The 15,858-nt window shown below is 40.1% G+C and overlaps 1 protein-coding gene across 2 annotated transcripts in view; it reads right to left on the bottom strand.

Moving 5' to 3' along the window:
- Window positions 1-2,439: 2,439 nt before the first annotated feature.
- MBD5 (methyl-CpG binding domain protein 5) overlaps window positions 2,440-15,858 on the bottom strand; it is a 77,114-nt gene continuing 63,695 nt past the window's right edge. For both annotated transcript variants that reach the window (XM_056117703.1, XM_056117701.1), the window contains exons 10-11: window positions 8,025-8,100; window positions 2,440-3,015 (exon numbers count right to left, since the gene is read on the bottom strand). In XM_056117703.1, the coding sequence (XP_055973678.1) occupies window positions 2,944-3,015; window positions 8,025-8,100 (148 nt within the window). In that variant the 3' untranslated portion in view covers window positions 2,440-2,943. The remainder of the gene's footprint in view (window positions 3,016-8,024; window positions 8,101-15,858) is intronic.

Raw genomic sequence — 15,858 nt, forward strand, 5'->3', positions numbered from 1 at the left:
GAATAAGCCCTGTGCACAGCTGGGTGTGGCCCAAAAAACAAAAAAGGAAAAGAAACCCTACTTAAAAGTAAGTTCATCCTCCTGTGCTTCCTAAGATAGTTAAAGGGCACAAAGTAAAATTAGTTTTCCTTCTCCAGGAAGGCCTATTGTGTATTTAAAGGTGCAAAAGTTTTTCATTCTCCAAGTTTGCTGGGGGGAAAATTCCATTTTTGTGAATTAAAAATGTGCTGACGTAGAAGAGCTAGCTTTTATTTTTTAAAAATAAATTGGCTTTAATACAAAGAGAAAGAAATGGCTCTATGGGCAAAATTCAAATTTGAGTGACCAGTAATTTAATTGTAAAGTATGTGCAACATTTGAAAAAATGTTACAGCACTGCGTGATCTGTAATGGTAACAATATTTACATGAACTGCTTACATGAAACCATAGAACTGTAGGAGGGGAAAAAACACGCATGTGGACGAAAATAACAACACCTAGCATCCACATCAAAGTCATAAGCAACCAGTGAACTCATGGGCACACACATACTTTACGTGGCCTACAGATGTGAAGTATACAGTGGGCTGGGGTGAAGAGAGACAGACCTGTGCAGCTAAAATGTCAAAAAGACTTGGGACTTGATCCATACAAACTCAGCCCAAAGACAAAGGAGCAAAGGCTGAAAAAATTTCTGCACATCAGCACACACACACACACACACACACACACACACACACACACACACGTACCTCCACGATACGCAGATGCACCCAACACACAAACACAGTTAAGCATCTGTCTGTGGATGAAAATAACCATGTAGACAAAACAGTAGAAAAGCAGGTTGGTGTAAGTTTAAAAAAAGGTGGGGGATGTCAACATTATTCCTCCTAACAAACACATCACTCGTAACACAAATATGCCAACTAACCACACAGATTTTTCCCAGCAGACTTCATGAAGGATCCCACCATTACAAGCAAGACAAAGAATCTACCCCCAGAAGTGGCTGGTCTGCATGGCCATGAAGCCCAGGATAGCTAGTTTTGTCTCATCAGGCTTGGGAATAGGAATGAGAGCAGGACGGGAGAGAGCTGAGAGACAGGAAACCTGGGGGGAGAACCAAGAACTGTTGCTATCAAAAGTGAGCCCAGGTGGAGTGCGGTGATCCCAAGAAATCAACTGGAGGAACGACCTTGGTCTCCTTTTTCCTGAGTTAATGGAACTCTGCTACATCACAGGATTGAGGAGATTGGGGGTTGGTGAGGAAAGAAGAAAGGGAGGTGGTGGGCGTTTGATGACCCAAAACCTATTTCTGGAGGGCCCCCAGCTGTCTGAATTGCAAAGTGTCCCCTGCTAGGGGACAAGGCCATGCTCTGTAGGATAAAGAGTTTAGGGGTAGGAAGCTGGTGGTTCAAAGAGTACAGGGATGAAATGATCTTGTTGACTGACAAGTTGTTTACTGAAGCCAGACCTGAGGCCTGAAATTTGGTTTGATTGCCCGGGAGAGGGGGGGTTCTCTTGCCACTACTGATATTGTGAAAAAAAAAAAAAAAGAAAATTCTGTTGTGCTACATTTCTTATTAATAATCTTGTACTTTACAATGGCTCACAGTTTTAGGTTTGTATACTTGTAGTATTTTCTCTCTACATGTGTTTCACATTTTTTCTTACTTAATATAATATAAATAATTTGGTTAATAGATTTAACCTGCACATTTCAGCCACATTAATATATATATATATAAGAATCTGTTAATGGTATAAATAATTCTTTAAATAAAATAAATCTGATATGTTACATAATACTGATAAAAAATTACCATTGCTAATAATTTTGCAAGCCACCTTAACTTCTGTTTTAGGTCATACTGATAAATGTATATAAAACTTGTTTGATGATTCATATTTGTTTTTTTTTTGTCACCAACACACACACACACAAAAAGAAAAAACACCCAAAAACCCTAAATTAGAGTCAACCTTACCTCCGATAACAGAGTCAAAGTGAGGCTTTTGCCTTCCTGAACAAGAAGAGAAAGTTTTCCCTTGCCAGGGATTGTTTGCAAAAAAAGGGAAGACACCTCATTTTGGAGCATCAGCAGCACTAGTTCATTTGGTGGCTCCCAAACATTAACTACAAGAAATGACTGAGTAAAATATTCCATCGAAGACTTTTCTTTTTATATATAAAACCTACTCTACTTTAAAACTTAGGTAAAAAAAATATGCAACAAATGGTTGCAGTTTCTGGATTCTTCATTGAGACCTGTGAGCCCACTCTCCTTTAGAAATTGGCAAAGGTTTCAATGTCCTGGACACCAAAATTGGGCCCAGTGGGTTCTACGGACAGTTGGTGGTGTGCAGTGTGTCACGATTCAGGTAATACACCATCATGCCTTTTCACTGCTGTTAAATATAAAAACAGCATCTTATATATTATCATAGAAAAGCATTTAGGTTGTATTTTTATTTGTCACTTTACACTGGTAGTCTCTGGTAGGTGTACTCCATAGAAACCAAAGAATTTTGTACACTATTTCTTTGTACAATAAAAGATAAAGTGTGCATTAGGTACGCTTATACATGACAATATTGTACAATATTTACATTGCTGATATCACCAGGAAATTCTGTATTTTCTATATACAACATGGAAAATTCCTCAGAAACATTTGGACTATTTCTTATAATCACAATTTTAGTATTATAGAAAAAGAGTTTCTTGGTAATCCTGGACCATTGATTATTCTCATCAGGGATTTTGATTGATTTCTCCAGCATTCATTTTCCTTCCTGATAAAAAAAAAAGTTGCACTATTTCTTTTAGCACCCTGTGGTGGTTAGTTATCTGTCATAGTATAAATATTGATATAACAGTGGCTATATCAATACCTATGGACAGACACATCTGTGCATGTTCTTCTCATAAACACTGTGTGTGGTGGAACAGTCCCTGTTATCTGGAGATCTTCCTCCTCTTGGGTTTGGGGGGTCGCATCTGTCTGTCTCCCTGTGGGATTTGGTGAACCTGGAATTAGAGAGGTGGAAAAAAATAGGGTTGAAATCACGAAACACTGTTTGATTCCTGACAAAGAAGCAGGTGAAGGAACGGACTCTGGTTTTCAGTTCCAATCATTAAACTTCTATGGCACTGACACTCTCTACCAAGAGCCCCAACCAAGTGCCCACAGCCATCGTAGACATGAAACTGATAAGCAGAGGAATATTGAGCAGCCGGGAAAAGTCAGATGCATGAAATGGGATGCACCATCACTGTCTCTTTAAAGACAAAAAAAAAAAAGTCTTTCCAGTCAGAGATCCTGGAGTCCTTCAGTTCACCAGAGCCTGGGAAAGCGGAAAATACATGCCAAACATGCCTTCTTCTCTACTTCATCACTCTACTTATTTTAGGAAGGTAGGTCAGAGATGGTGAAGAACACATCATTCAGCACAAGCAGGTTAAATGACAAGCATCAGGAGGGAAACTAAAACACCGCTTCTCTCTGATGGCAGATCTGAACTTGTGTGGTCTGCAAAGAACAATGACTATAACTCATCTTCATACACCAAGGCAGGATCTAGCAACATCTGGGGCTTGAGCAGGAGTGGGGCCAAATGACCTAGCACCTGCCTGAACCACCTCTCTGGCACCTCTGCTTCTAACCCCTTCCCCCCTTTCCCCTCTCTCTCGAAATCCTGGTATTTGTGAGAACCTGGTTGCAATGAGTAAGGAGATGACAGACAATTTTTGCCTTTTTTCACTCATAGGTGATTTTTATTCACAGAATGGTTTCATTTTTTAAAAACTTCATTATTAAAATACTTTAATACCCAGAAAATGGTTGCTGGATATTAAAGTTCTGTTTTGGAGGAGGGGAGAGAGGAAAGGAGAAAAGGGAAGAGAAGCAGAGATGCTAGGGAGGTGGTCCAGGTCGTCTACGTTGTACTTGACAACTGATATGAGAGGGCAAAGGTCAAGACCCAGAAACTATAGGATAGCTCAAAAGGAAATGCCCTGCCACAGAGCTAGGGTGGGGTGGAGGGTTGGGGGGTGGGAGGGATACTGGGATCAGTGGTGGTGGAGAATGGGCACTAGTGGAAGGATGGGTACTCCATCGATCATTGTATAATTGAAACCCAAGCACAAAAGTTTCTAAGTCTACAACTGTACCTCATGGTGTTTCACTAATAAAAAAAATTAATTAATTAAAAAAAAAGAAAATATAGGATGGCTCAAGGCAGTGAAGTGGCAAATGCTTAAAAATTAGCTCTGCGGATTGAGGGGTAGGGTGCACATGGCCATGGTGACGTATACCAGTTTTAAGTTGTGTGTTGTTACAGAACTTGTGTGTTGTTACAGAGTTAGAAAAAAGATCAGTCATCTCCCAAGACTTACTGCAAGCAGAGGGCTAGAGTGATAGCACAGTGGGTAGGGCATTTGCCTTGCATGCGGCTGGCCTGGGTTTGACCCCAGCATCCCATATGACTCCCCCTCACCCCCCCACCATCAGGAGTCACCACCTGGGTCTGCACCATTCCTGAGTGCAGAGCCAGGAGTAAGCCCTGAGCACCACTGGGGTTGGCGCCCAAACAAACAAACAAACAAACAAATAACAACAACAAAAGATTTACTGCAAGTTGGCTCAATTGTAGAGTTTTAGAAGAATGCTGAATGGAATCAACCTAAATGATCACGAGCAGATTGCTAGAGAGAGAGGCTGGGTACTCCTCAGCCCTGTGCTCCTTCTGCACATTCCATATCCACCGCAGAACACTACTCTCCTGTTAAAGGAGGTGAAATCATGGCATTTGAGAGATCATGGGTGAAACTGGAGCCGATTATACTCCGTGCAATGAGTAAGGAGATGACAGATAATCATCGTCTTTTTTTCATTCGTAGGTGATTTTCATTCACAGGATGGTTTCATTCATCAGTGGAAGAATAATTAAAGCAAAGAAACTGGCAAAAAAAAACCCAATATAAATAACTCCTAGGCTTGGTGACAGTGATGATGCTCACTGGAGGGAAAGGAGAAGGTAGGGTAGATGGGCAGAGCAAGATTTTGGTGACAGGAGGACAGTGGAACTGTGGTGGTGGGTGCAATGAATCCCCTACACACACACACACACACACACACACACACACACACACACACACACACCCCACTCTAGCTAGGTCCCTGGAATACTAAAATATTATAAGCTGTGAATTCCAAAATACTGGAATGAAAATTAATTAAAAAGGAGAAGTGTTTGGATATCAGCAAAGACCAATTTACTCAGAGGCAAATGCAGAAAGCTTTCCCAAAAAATTAAAAAATTTGAAAATCCATACATTTAATACTGCTTCTTCCTCCTAACCTTTATATATATGTATATGTATATATATATATGAAATTTTTGTTTTTTGGGCCACCCCAGTGGTGCTCAGGGCTTACTCCTGGCTCTGTGCGCAGGGATCACTCCTAGTGGGTTTAGGGTTACGGGAATCAAACCAGGACCAGCCACCTGCAAGGCAAGTGTCCTACTATTGCTCACAGAAACATTTTCTTATAGGAAGGAGGATTGGACCATATCCTGTGATTCTCAGGGGTTTCTCCTTGCCCTGTGCTCATGAGTCACTCCTGATTGTGCTTGGGTAACTTTGGGGAACCCATATGTGGAATTGGGCATTGAGCAGGAGTTAGCTGCGTGCAAGACAAGCACCTTAGCCAATGTACTCTCTGATCCCTGGAGGCATTTTTTAATTGAGAAAAGAAGAGAAGCCTGCATCTAAGACCACAAACTAATAATAGTCTATGGTTCAAACATGAGCTGAGAAGAAATTATTTTTAGTCAACAGTAAAAGTATCTTTGAGGGTCTAGAGCAATACCACAGCTGGGAGTGCGTTTGCCTTGCATGCAGCTGACCTGGGTTCAATTCCCAGCATCCCATATGGTCCCCCGAGCACCACAGGGAGTAATTCCTGAGTGCATGAGCCAGGAGTAATCTCAAAAAAACAACAACAAGTTTTGAAACAGAGGGGAAATGGCAAATTTTACTTCAAGATTTCTAGCTGCTCATGAAAAGTGGGAAGATCTTAACATACTGGCATGATTTTCCATGGGGCTCCAAGCTGCCAGAGCCACAAGGATTATATCTTCCTTTCGCTGAGTTTTATTCCAGGTTTCTCCAGTCCTCTCCCTGCTGCCTGCTGGCGACAAAGGCCAGAGTTCCTCAGGCAGAAACATGCCAGCTGCTTGCCAAACCCACTTTCTCTTCTTCCTAGGCAGGAACACCCTATGATACTTTTTAGTACAGGCAAGTTAAGAAAATAGTTTGATTGGTTGAAGCCAGTGGACAGTCCAGAAAAGGGAGGACAGTCTGCAGAAGGGATGAGCTTGCAGGTCCAGAACATCCATTGTCACAGACTTCTGTGCACCTAGAGCATACCTCTCGGCGGATGGGCTGAATATATAGCATATTCTGGAGCACTCTGTGGCCCTAAAAAATGCTGAGCTCTGGATCTAGAAGGGACCTGGGATGCTGATCGAGTGTGTGGGGCAAGTCCTCCCCCCACCAGCACCAGGCTCTTGGGAGCAATAGCTTTTGCTGTGTGGAGAGAATGAGAGTGAGAGTGGGTTGGCAGCCTGCCCTGACTACTGCATCTCGGTGGGCATTACTCAATCTACTCCAATTGTTGCCTTTCTCATTGGTGACTGCTTTTCTTAGCAATTCAGATCGAATTATTCATGTGATTGCATCTGAAACTTTAACCTCTCAGGATCCCAATTCATCGATCTGTGAAATGATAGGATGGATCACAAAATCTCTAAAGCCACTCCCAGTCCCACCAGTCTATGAACCTAAGACTTCTATTGATCACTCTGGATAAATTTGGCTAACCTTGCAAAAACAACGTGTCAAATAAATTACCTTTTAATCATGGAGAGCTTTAGATCATTCACATTTTTTAAAGGGTTACCAAAAGTAAATTTTGAGTGTTTATAGTAGCCAGCATGTTAAGTTAGAGGATGATGACCAGTCTTCATATATCCAACACTATTAAATGCACAGTAAATAAAAATACAAATAAAAGGTAAAGTACTTTGGAAAAATCAGTTTATAGTGATAAATGACTTAACAACAGACAGTTGTGGCAATTAATTTATTTTTAAGTGACAGAAGAAAGAAAAAAAGAAACCAGAGGTCTATACACTCTTGATCTTTACCCTATTGTTCAATTTCACATTTTTTGGTTTTATGGATAGACTAAAATTTGCATTACCAAATATTTAGGCAACACTGGTGGCTACAGAGTCAGAAGCAGAACTGTGGTTTGAATGTGAATATTTTCTATTCAAATTTTAAAAGAATATTTACTATGTGGGAAAAGAGAAGGTTACATTTATTTTTATGTGTTAACTCCCCAGTGATAGATACTTGGGGGGCTGGAGATATGAGCCTGATAGTTCAGTGCTTGGGACCCATGATATAGAGCTGCTTGAACCTCAAAGTTCTGGGGGGTCATCAGGTGATGCTTGAGGACTATTTGGGACATTAAGCTGGTGGATTGTGTAGTGCTGGGGACTGTATATAGATCTTATGCATCAGCTCCAGCTCTTTGAGCACCTCTCTGCCTCCCAAAGTTAGTTATTTTAGGGCCAGAGCCATAGTCCAGAGAGGAGAGCATTTGCCTTGTACGCAGCTGACTCAGGTTCAATCCCTGGCATCCCCTAGGGTCCCCTGAGCACCACCAGGAGTAATTCCTGAGTGCAGAGCCAGGGTAACCCCTGAGCATTGCTGGCTATATCTCAAAAGGAAAAAATAATCTCCAAAGTTACTTATTTTAGAAAACAGACAACTATACTAGCAGGATTTTTCCTTCCATTAAATTTTTTTGAATCTTTTTTTGGTACCAGTATTTTTTTTTTTCCTAAGCTTAATTTAGTATTGCTTTGTGGGCTGCTTGACAATATTTCAAAGACTTTACCAAGAAGTGTAATACAATTTATTTTCAAAGAAACACAGTATAATGGAAAAATAAATTAACTTACAGTCCCAGACATTTTGTCCAGTTCATTCATGGCCTCATGAATAGCAGCTTCTAAATGGTTATTTAGCTTCCCACTTCTGGAATTAATGAAAACAACATAGAGATTAATAAATTAAACATAGAAAATTTCAACCTAACTCCCTAATCAGAAAACAGAAGACCCAATTCCACTAGAGAAAATGCATTTGGAAAAATTCAGATGACAAAACATTCTGGGATTCTCACCACTGCATGCTAATGACAAAGTCACAGAAGTATGAAGAAAATTGAACGTACTACGGGGGAAAAATGGAGTCTACCCTTCCATATGCTCCTGCCACTGTCTGGTGGTTTTGCAAGGAAGTCGGGCCACCTTTTTGCGCAGATGCAGCTCCTCCTCGCAGATTCCAGCTGCCTTGCGTTGCCTCCTGCTCTGGCTTGTCTTTCTCAGACAGCCAAAGTGACCAGGGGGAAGAGCAGAGAGCTGAACTGCAAGTTCTGGCCACTAGGGAGCATCCTCTGCCCTCTCTGGAGAGCTCCTGCTTCTGAGCAATTGAAGACTAAAATCCTGGTGCACTCCATTCATTCCAGGAGGGAAACGGCTTCACCGCTTCACGGGCTGCACCGGGTCTCATTATATTTCTCCAGCCCCAAATAATACAACTGTCTGGTAAAGAATGCTGGTCACATACATGATAACCTCTCAGTATCTGTTTTACAGACCATAATGCCCAAAAGCAGAGAGAGAGTATGTGGAAGCGGGGGAGGGATAGTCTGCCAATGGGGGCAGGGGAGGGTTGGAAAGTGGGGGGGTATACTGGGGACATTGGTGGTGGAAAGTGAGCACTGGTGGAGGGATGCGTGTTTGATCATTGCATGACTGAAACTCGAACATGAAAGCTTGTAACTGTATCTCATGGTGATTCAATAATAAAATAATAATAATAATAATAAAGACTGCAGTCACAGAATATCTATCATTCATCTGACGCTCTCTCCACTCAGCATTTCATTACACCTACTTGACCTGAAACACTCACACAGTATGTCTGCCATTGTTGAAACTTGCATCTACGTAACTGTTGAACAAATGACTTAAAACGAAGCAAATTCACGGTACGTGTCTCTGTGGGTACATGAACCTTTCGCCACTGTGATTGTTAACTTATTTTTCCTTCTTTACATAACAAATAATTACCCAATTATTCTGAGTACTAAGGTGATTCATTTCATTTACCTTGGCATGACAATGACTAGAAAAGCTGCAGAGATCATCTTTTCTTTCTTTCTTTCTTTCTTTCTTTCTTTCTTTCTTTCTTTCTTTCTTTCTTTCTTTCTTTCTTTCTATTAAGGTGGCTAAAAGTTAGCGCTGTCTCAGCATCAGTATGGAGATTGGAAATTTACAATTGTGGGAGAATTTGTCTCTCAGTTCCCATTTAGTTTAGCTCACATTATGTATAAAAATTATTTGTGCTATAGTGGAATGTCTCAGTTGAGGCCTTTCTGTTTTACACAGCTTACTACTTATCTTCAGATACCAGGACTAGGCAATTTGAACATTTAGTTTCTAGGGATATTTCCAATGCTTCCATCTCTGAGAATGGTACTGCCAGGCATATTTAATGCATTTTCTATAGAATTACTAAAAAAAGCATTTGTCTAAAGCTAGCACAATGACACTATAGTTTGGGGGAAAAAATGCTCCTAAGTCAGTTTAACTGACAGGAGAGATTAATGCAGGTTTTGTTTGTTTGTTTGTTTGTAGGTTTTTTGTTTTGTTTTGCTGTTATACCCAGCAGTGCTTACTCTGACTGTGCTCAGAGATCGCTCCTGGCAGTGTTCAGGAGCCCATATGTGGTACTGGGGGAACGGAAGATTTCAGAAGACAGAATTAGTGCAGTGATATAGGCATGCCATTACTTGAATACATAATGAGAATCAGAAATAAAGACTCTTAGTTTCAAATCTGCAGACCAATTTTTGCACTAACTGGTCAGGTCAGGGAAGAAACTGCAAAGAGGAAAAAAATCTCCATGAGTTCATAAAACGCAAAATTAGTCAAAATTCAGTCTTACAGTCCAGAGGGCCTCCCTGTGGATTCTCTTCTACTATGTTCAGTTCCCTGCTGATATTTAATAATAAACATTTTTACTAATGGACACTTGAAAACCTACTTGATTAAGCAACAGATATTCAAATAATCACATTCCTAGTTATTAATGGGGATAATTGCCACTTCTCATCTTCATTGTCCATATTGCCGCACATAGAGCTCACCTTCACTAATTGAGAAATGAAAGTGGGGTACAAATCTGAACTGTACAGGCAAGAAGGAAATGAGAAATTGCACATTACTCTATACTGTCACTTCAGTTTAAGTAACTTCACTTCATGTGGAACAGAACAAATTCAGGTGGGACTTAAACATCAACAACCTTAGACTCTGAAATCTAATCTGCAGAAAAATAATGCATATTTTAAAATATTTAACATATAAAGTATCATTTCTTGTTTCTCTCTCTATTTTTGGCACTGGAACCCAGAATCCTACACACTGAGGCACACACTCTATTGACAAGTCACATCTCTGGAACGTATTTATTGACTTTAAAGAGAAATGTACATATCACTATCACAGATGGCATGATAACATACATAGAAAACCCTAAGATTGCACTACAATTTTATTAGAAATAAAATTTTAAAAATTATTAGAAATGTAATAAGAAAATCAAGGGATTACAAAGTAATTTGTTGCATTTTTAGATGCAAATCTGAAGAGAAAGAAAGCAATACCATATGTAATAAAAAGAATTAAATACCTAGGAATCAGCTAAATAGATAAAGGGAAAGATTTGTATACTGAAAATGACTTCACTGTTGCAAGACACAAAACAACAATAAATGGAAAAATATTCTATGCTCATGCAATGATAGAATTAATAGTTAAAATAACTATGCTTTCCAAACCATTATACAGATGAAATGCAATCCCTAAAAGTTCCAAAATTACAATAGCATTTTTTAAGAAAGCAGAACCACGAAATTTGCATGCAAAAGAGCCTGGATAGTCAAGGCAATCCTGGAGGAAAAAAAATGGGAGAAAAAATAAGTAAATTTGAAAGACGGGAGGGAAGAAGACAGGAGGCATCATATTTCTTGGCTCTTAAAAAAATGTAAAGTTAGAGTAAACAAAACAATGTGATATTAGAATAAAAATAGACACATAGATTAATGTAATAGGACAGAGAGTTCAACAATAAACCCTGAGATATATGAACAGTTAACTTATAATAAGAGTCAAGAGTAAAATAAGGAAAAAAGAAATCTCTTCAACAATAAATGGTGCTGGATAAATTGGATGCCATGTGCAAGAGAATGAAACTAAATCACTATCTGACATCATGCACAGAATTTAACTTGAAGTGGATTGAAGGCTTGATGTTAAGCCATAAAATAAATGGAAGAAAACATAAGGTAAACATGCTGTGATGATGTCTTTAATGATTTGACTCAACTCACAAGGAAAACAAAGGAGATATTAAACAAATGGGACTATATCAAACTAAAAACCTTCTGCACTACAATAGAAATTAATAAAATAAATGACATCCTACTGAATGGGAGGAAATATTCACACACCACATATCACCAGGGAACACTAATTCACTGTTAGAGGGAAAATAGGTTTGCCCAACCTCTATAGAAAACAGTATGGAGATTTCTCAAAATACTAAGAACTTCCACATAATCCAGTAATTCCACTGCTGGGTATCTGTCTCAAGAATATGGAACCACTAATTCAAAGTGATGTATGCACACCTAATGCGCGATGTATGCCAAGATCTGGAAATAACCCAAGTGTTCAATGCCACATTTGTGGATAAAGAAGGTGGTCTATATACATAGAGCACTACTTGGTTATAAAAAAAAAAGGTAAAATCTTGCCTTTTGTTATAAGTTGGATAGAACTGGAGAGGGGGGTCATGCTAAATTAAATAAGCCAGAAGGAGAAAGACTAGTTGGTCTCACTTATGTGCAGTATAAATAGAAACATAGCAAGTGACAATAGCCAATGAAAACAATCCACTCTGACTACAAGAATGGAAGCTGTCAAAAAGGGGTGGGGGAGGGGTACAGTGGAATAGGGTGGAGGGTTTTGGTGGTGAGTGGGCATGATGTAGTAACACTGTACCTCTAAAACATAAAATATCACACTCCTGTTAACCAAGCTAGCTAAAAAAAGTTTTAACTTAAAAGTATATTTTATGACTTGATAATTATCAAGCATCATAAAATCATGTTATCAAGTTTATATATAACTATATAATTCGATGCTCACTTAAATAAAAATCATAACATCTAAAATTTATGGAATTTAATGAATCTATTTCCTCTTTAAACTAAAAATAGGAGCTTGAGAAATAGCTTTAGTATTATTTTTCTTGTGATTGACCTATAATAAATATACCAATGTAAAGATATTTATTTATTACATGATTTTATTGTAGAATTCTGAAAATTAAAATGCTTATGTAAAAATCAATACATCTAATGCAGTGACATTTCAACTGGCAAAAATATCAGATAGTTTTCTTTAACCTATACCTTTATAACAAAAATACTCTTTACTAAATATCATGTGCCAAGTACTATACTATATTAAGACACTATTAACATTATCTGTATCATAATGATCCCAAGAGGTCAAAGTTAATTGCCTGTTTTAGAAATGAAAAATTTAGACTCAAGGAGGCTAGGCAATGAATATGTGCCCATGGCTACAGAGTGGTGGAAGCAGGATTTGAACTCATTTCAAAAACAACCTCGGAACTATCTTCTTTCAAATACCACCTCCTTTAACAATCTCTTCCTCTCTCCTTTCACCCTCTGTCTACAAAAGCAGCCAAATCTTTGTCTCTAAACATTCCTCCACTGTTGTTTTCCAGGAACGTTGCAGAGAGAGTGTATTGTTTACATCAGCCCTCTCAAGCCTTGCTTCAATACATGACCACTTCGCTTTTTTATGCCCATCAGGCTCCTGCAAAGGATTTCACTGAGATTACCAAAAGCCTCCAAATCGCCCACCTCAGAGGAGTCTTCAGTGAATCTTTCTGGAACTCTGTTGTTCATTTCGGCCATTTCTCTTCCAGTACCCTACATCCTACCCCCTGATTCTCCTTCTCCTTTATGACTTGTCTTCATCATCACCAGTAAACGTTCATTCTTGGTGAAAGAATCTTTTGGTGATTACAATCCTGTCTACATTGTCAAATACAACTCCTCCCAGACTTGTGTGTCCAGCTATTCCCCATATAGCACTCAGGAGTTCTCCCCTGTTCTTCGTTCCACTTACTGCTCCTTCCCACCACCCACCCAAACTAAAACTCTGAGAGTCATCTTTCTTTGCTCGGTCTTCTTCATCTTCTAATTTTGGTGCTTCTTTGTTGATTATTTTGCAAGTTTTACTGCTAAATAGTTTATAACTTGTATTTTGTTTTTATTTGTTTATTTATTTATTTTTTTACTTTTTGGGTCACACCCGGTGGTGCACAGGGGTTACTCCTGGCTCCTGGTGGTGCTTGGGGAACCATATGGGATGCTGGGAATCGAATCCTGGTTGGCTGTGTGCAAGGCAACCACCCTATCCACTATGCTACTGCTCCAGCACCTGTATTTTGTTTTGAGGGACAAACTTGGCAGGTTCAGAGATTATTCTTGGCTCAGAGCTCAGAGGACCATATAGTGCTGGGTCTTACACTTGGACCTCCAGCATGCAGAGCACGTGCTCCATCCCAGCAAGCTTTCTCTCTGGCACCCCGATTTTGGTTTTTTCTTTTTCTTTCTTTTTTTTTTTTTTTGCTTTTGGAGTCACACCTGGTGGTGCACAGGTGACACTCCTCGCTCATACACTCAGGGATTACTCCTGGCGGTGCTCGGATATGGGATGCTGGTAATTGAACCTGGGTCAGCCTCTTGCAAGGCAAACGCCGTACCTGCTGTGCTATCATTCCAGTCCCATGATTTCATTTCTTGACCATACTACTTTTCCTCCATCCTCACTGTTTCCACCTCTTTTGAGCCCTTATCCTCTCATTTTCTGGATGATCTCAATGATCCTAAAATTCATTTCCTACACAGTCATATCCAGTCACTTGTCTATCCCCACCAGACACTTCCAGTTAGATAAAGGGCCCTATTAGCTCTTGCCAGGTACTATTAGATCTAGCTCTTACTAAACTGATTTGCAATCCTCCAAATGCAACTGCTGATCTTGGCTAAACGTGACACCATCACAGTCCATCTTAGTCCTCATTTCTTGTTCGAGAAAATACCTATGGGGTGGGGAACTACCTCCTCTAGAAGTCTTCTTATACCAGAATTTAATGCCACTTCTATATGACCCCTGATTTTCATTTTGGGTCTTTTTTTCCTTCATGAAACATTGAGCTTCAAAGACTGCAGCACTATGCCTGGCACAGATATTTTCCTAAATTAGGAACTAGAATGTGGGGAATAATTTTGAAACAGTTATTTCATTACTGTGTTATCAACTCTGGATTACTTTGTACGCAAATCAGCTGATATATTTCACCGGAGGAAAGGTTTGGGGGCATCTTTTACATGGAATCAACAAATAGTATTGAATATTCTGAAGAGATGACTCTTTGCATGGGATGGGAGTGATGGTACAGTGCATAAGGTGCACTTGCAAGTGCCTTGCACACAATCAACCTGGATTGAACCTATACTCCATATGGTCCCCTGAGCACTGCCAGAAGTGATCCCTGAGTCCAAAGCCAGGAGTAAGTCCTGAGCGTACATGGGTGTGGCCTCCGAATAAAACAACTCCCTTCCCCCCCCCCCCCCGCAAATGAAGATGACCTATTGCAGATTTATTTATTTATTTATTGCTCTTTGGGTCACACCCAGCATTGTACAGTGCTTACTCCTGGCTCATACACTCAGGAATTACTCCTGGTAGTGCTCGGGGGACCATATGGGATGCTGGTAATGGAACCTGGGTCGGCCGTGTGCAAGGCAAATGCCCTACCAGTTATGCTATTGCTCCAGCCCCCATTGCAGATTTTTAATGCAAGTAATTTCCAGTTTTCCTCTCTTGATCCAGAAAAATTTTGTAGGCTGTATCCTACCATTAAAGCCTGTTTAGGAAATATTACCAGTCAGAGCAGAGGAAACTTGTCTCACAGTGTTCTTTTATCAGTTCAATAGTGAATTTGGTCATTCACTCAGTCTCCAACTATTAACCAATTCCAACCTGCTACCTTCTAAAGGAGTCCTGAATGTGAAGGCAGAGAAATTTGTTGCTGCAGCTGGGATGAGACAAGATTTGTTGTGCTCTAAAATTTTCCCTCTGGCAAAAATAATTGGAGATACCACCAAGAGAGCGATAGCACAGTGGTAGGGCTTTTGCCTTGCACGCGGCCACCCGCCAAGCCAAGCCAGGTTTAATTCTTCCACCCCTCTCGGAGAGCCCGGAAAGCTACTGAGAGTATCTTGCCCGCAGGGCAAAGCCTGGCAAGCTACCCGTGACATATTCGATATGCCAAACACAGTAACAACAAGTCTCACAATGGAGACGTTACTGGGCCCACTTGAGCAAATTGATGAACAACGGGAGGACAGTGCTACGTGCTACCAAGAGAAAGAAAGTACACTTTACTATATGATATTCACAGTAGATGGAGAGATAGTACCATGTATAGGTTGTGTCATGCTTTGGTTGTGCCTTCCTGGTTTTGATCCCAGCACCCCATATGGTCCCCTGAGCACCTCCAGAAGAGATCCCTGAGTGCAGAAACAGGAGTAACCCCTGAGCAGAGGTAGGTATGTCC

The sequence above is a fragment of the Sorex fumeus genome, unplaced genomic scaffold (genome assembly GCF_029834395.1).
Source record: "Sorex fumeus unplaced genomic scaffold, SorFum_2.1 ptg000035l, whole genome shotgun sequence".
Lineage (NCBI taxonomy): Eukaryota > Metazoa > Chordata > Mammalia > Eulipotyphla > Soricidae > Sorex > Sorex fumeus.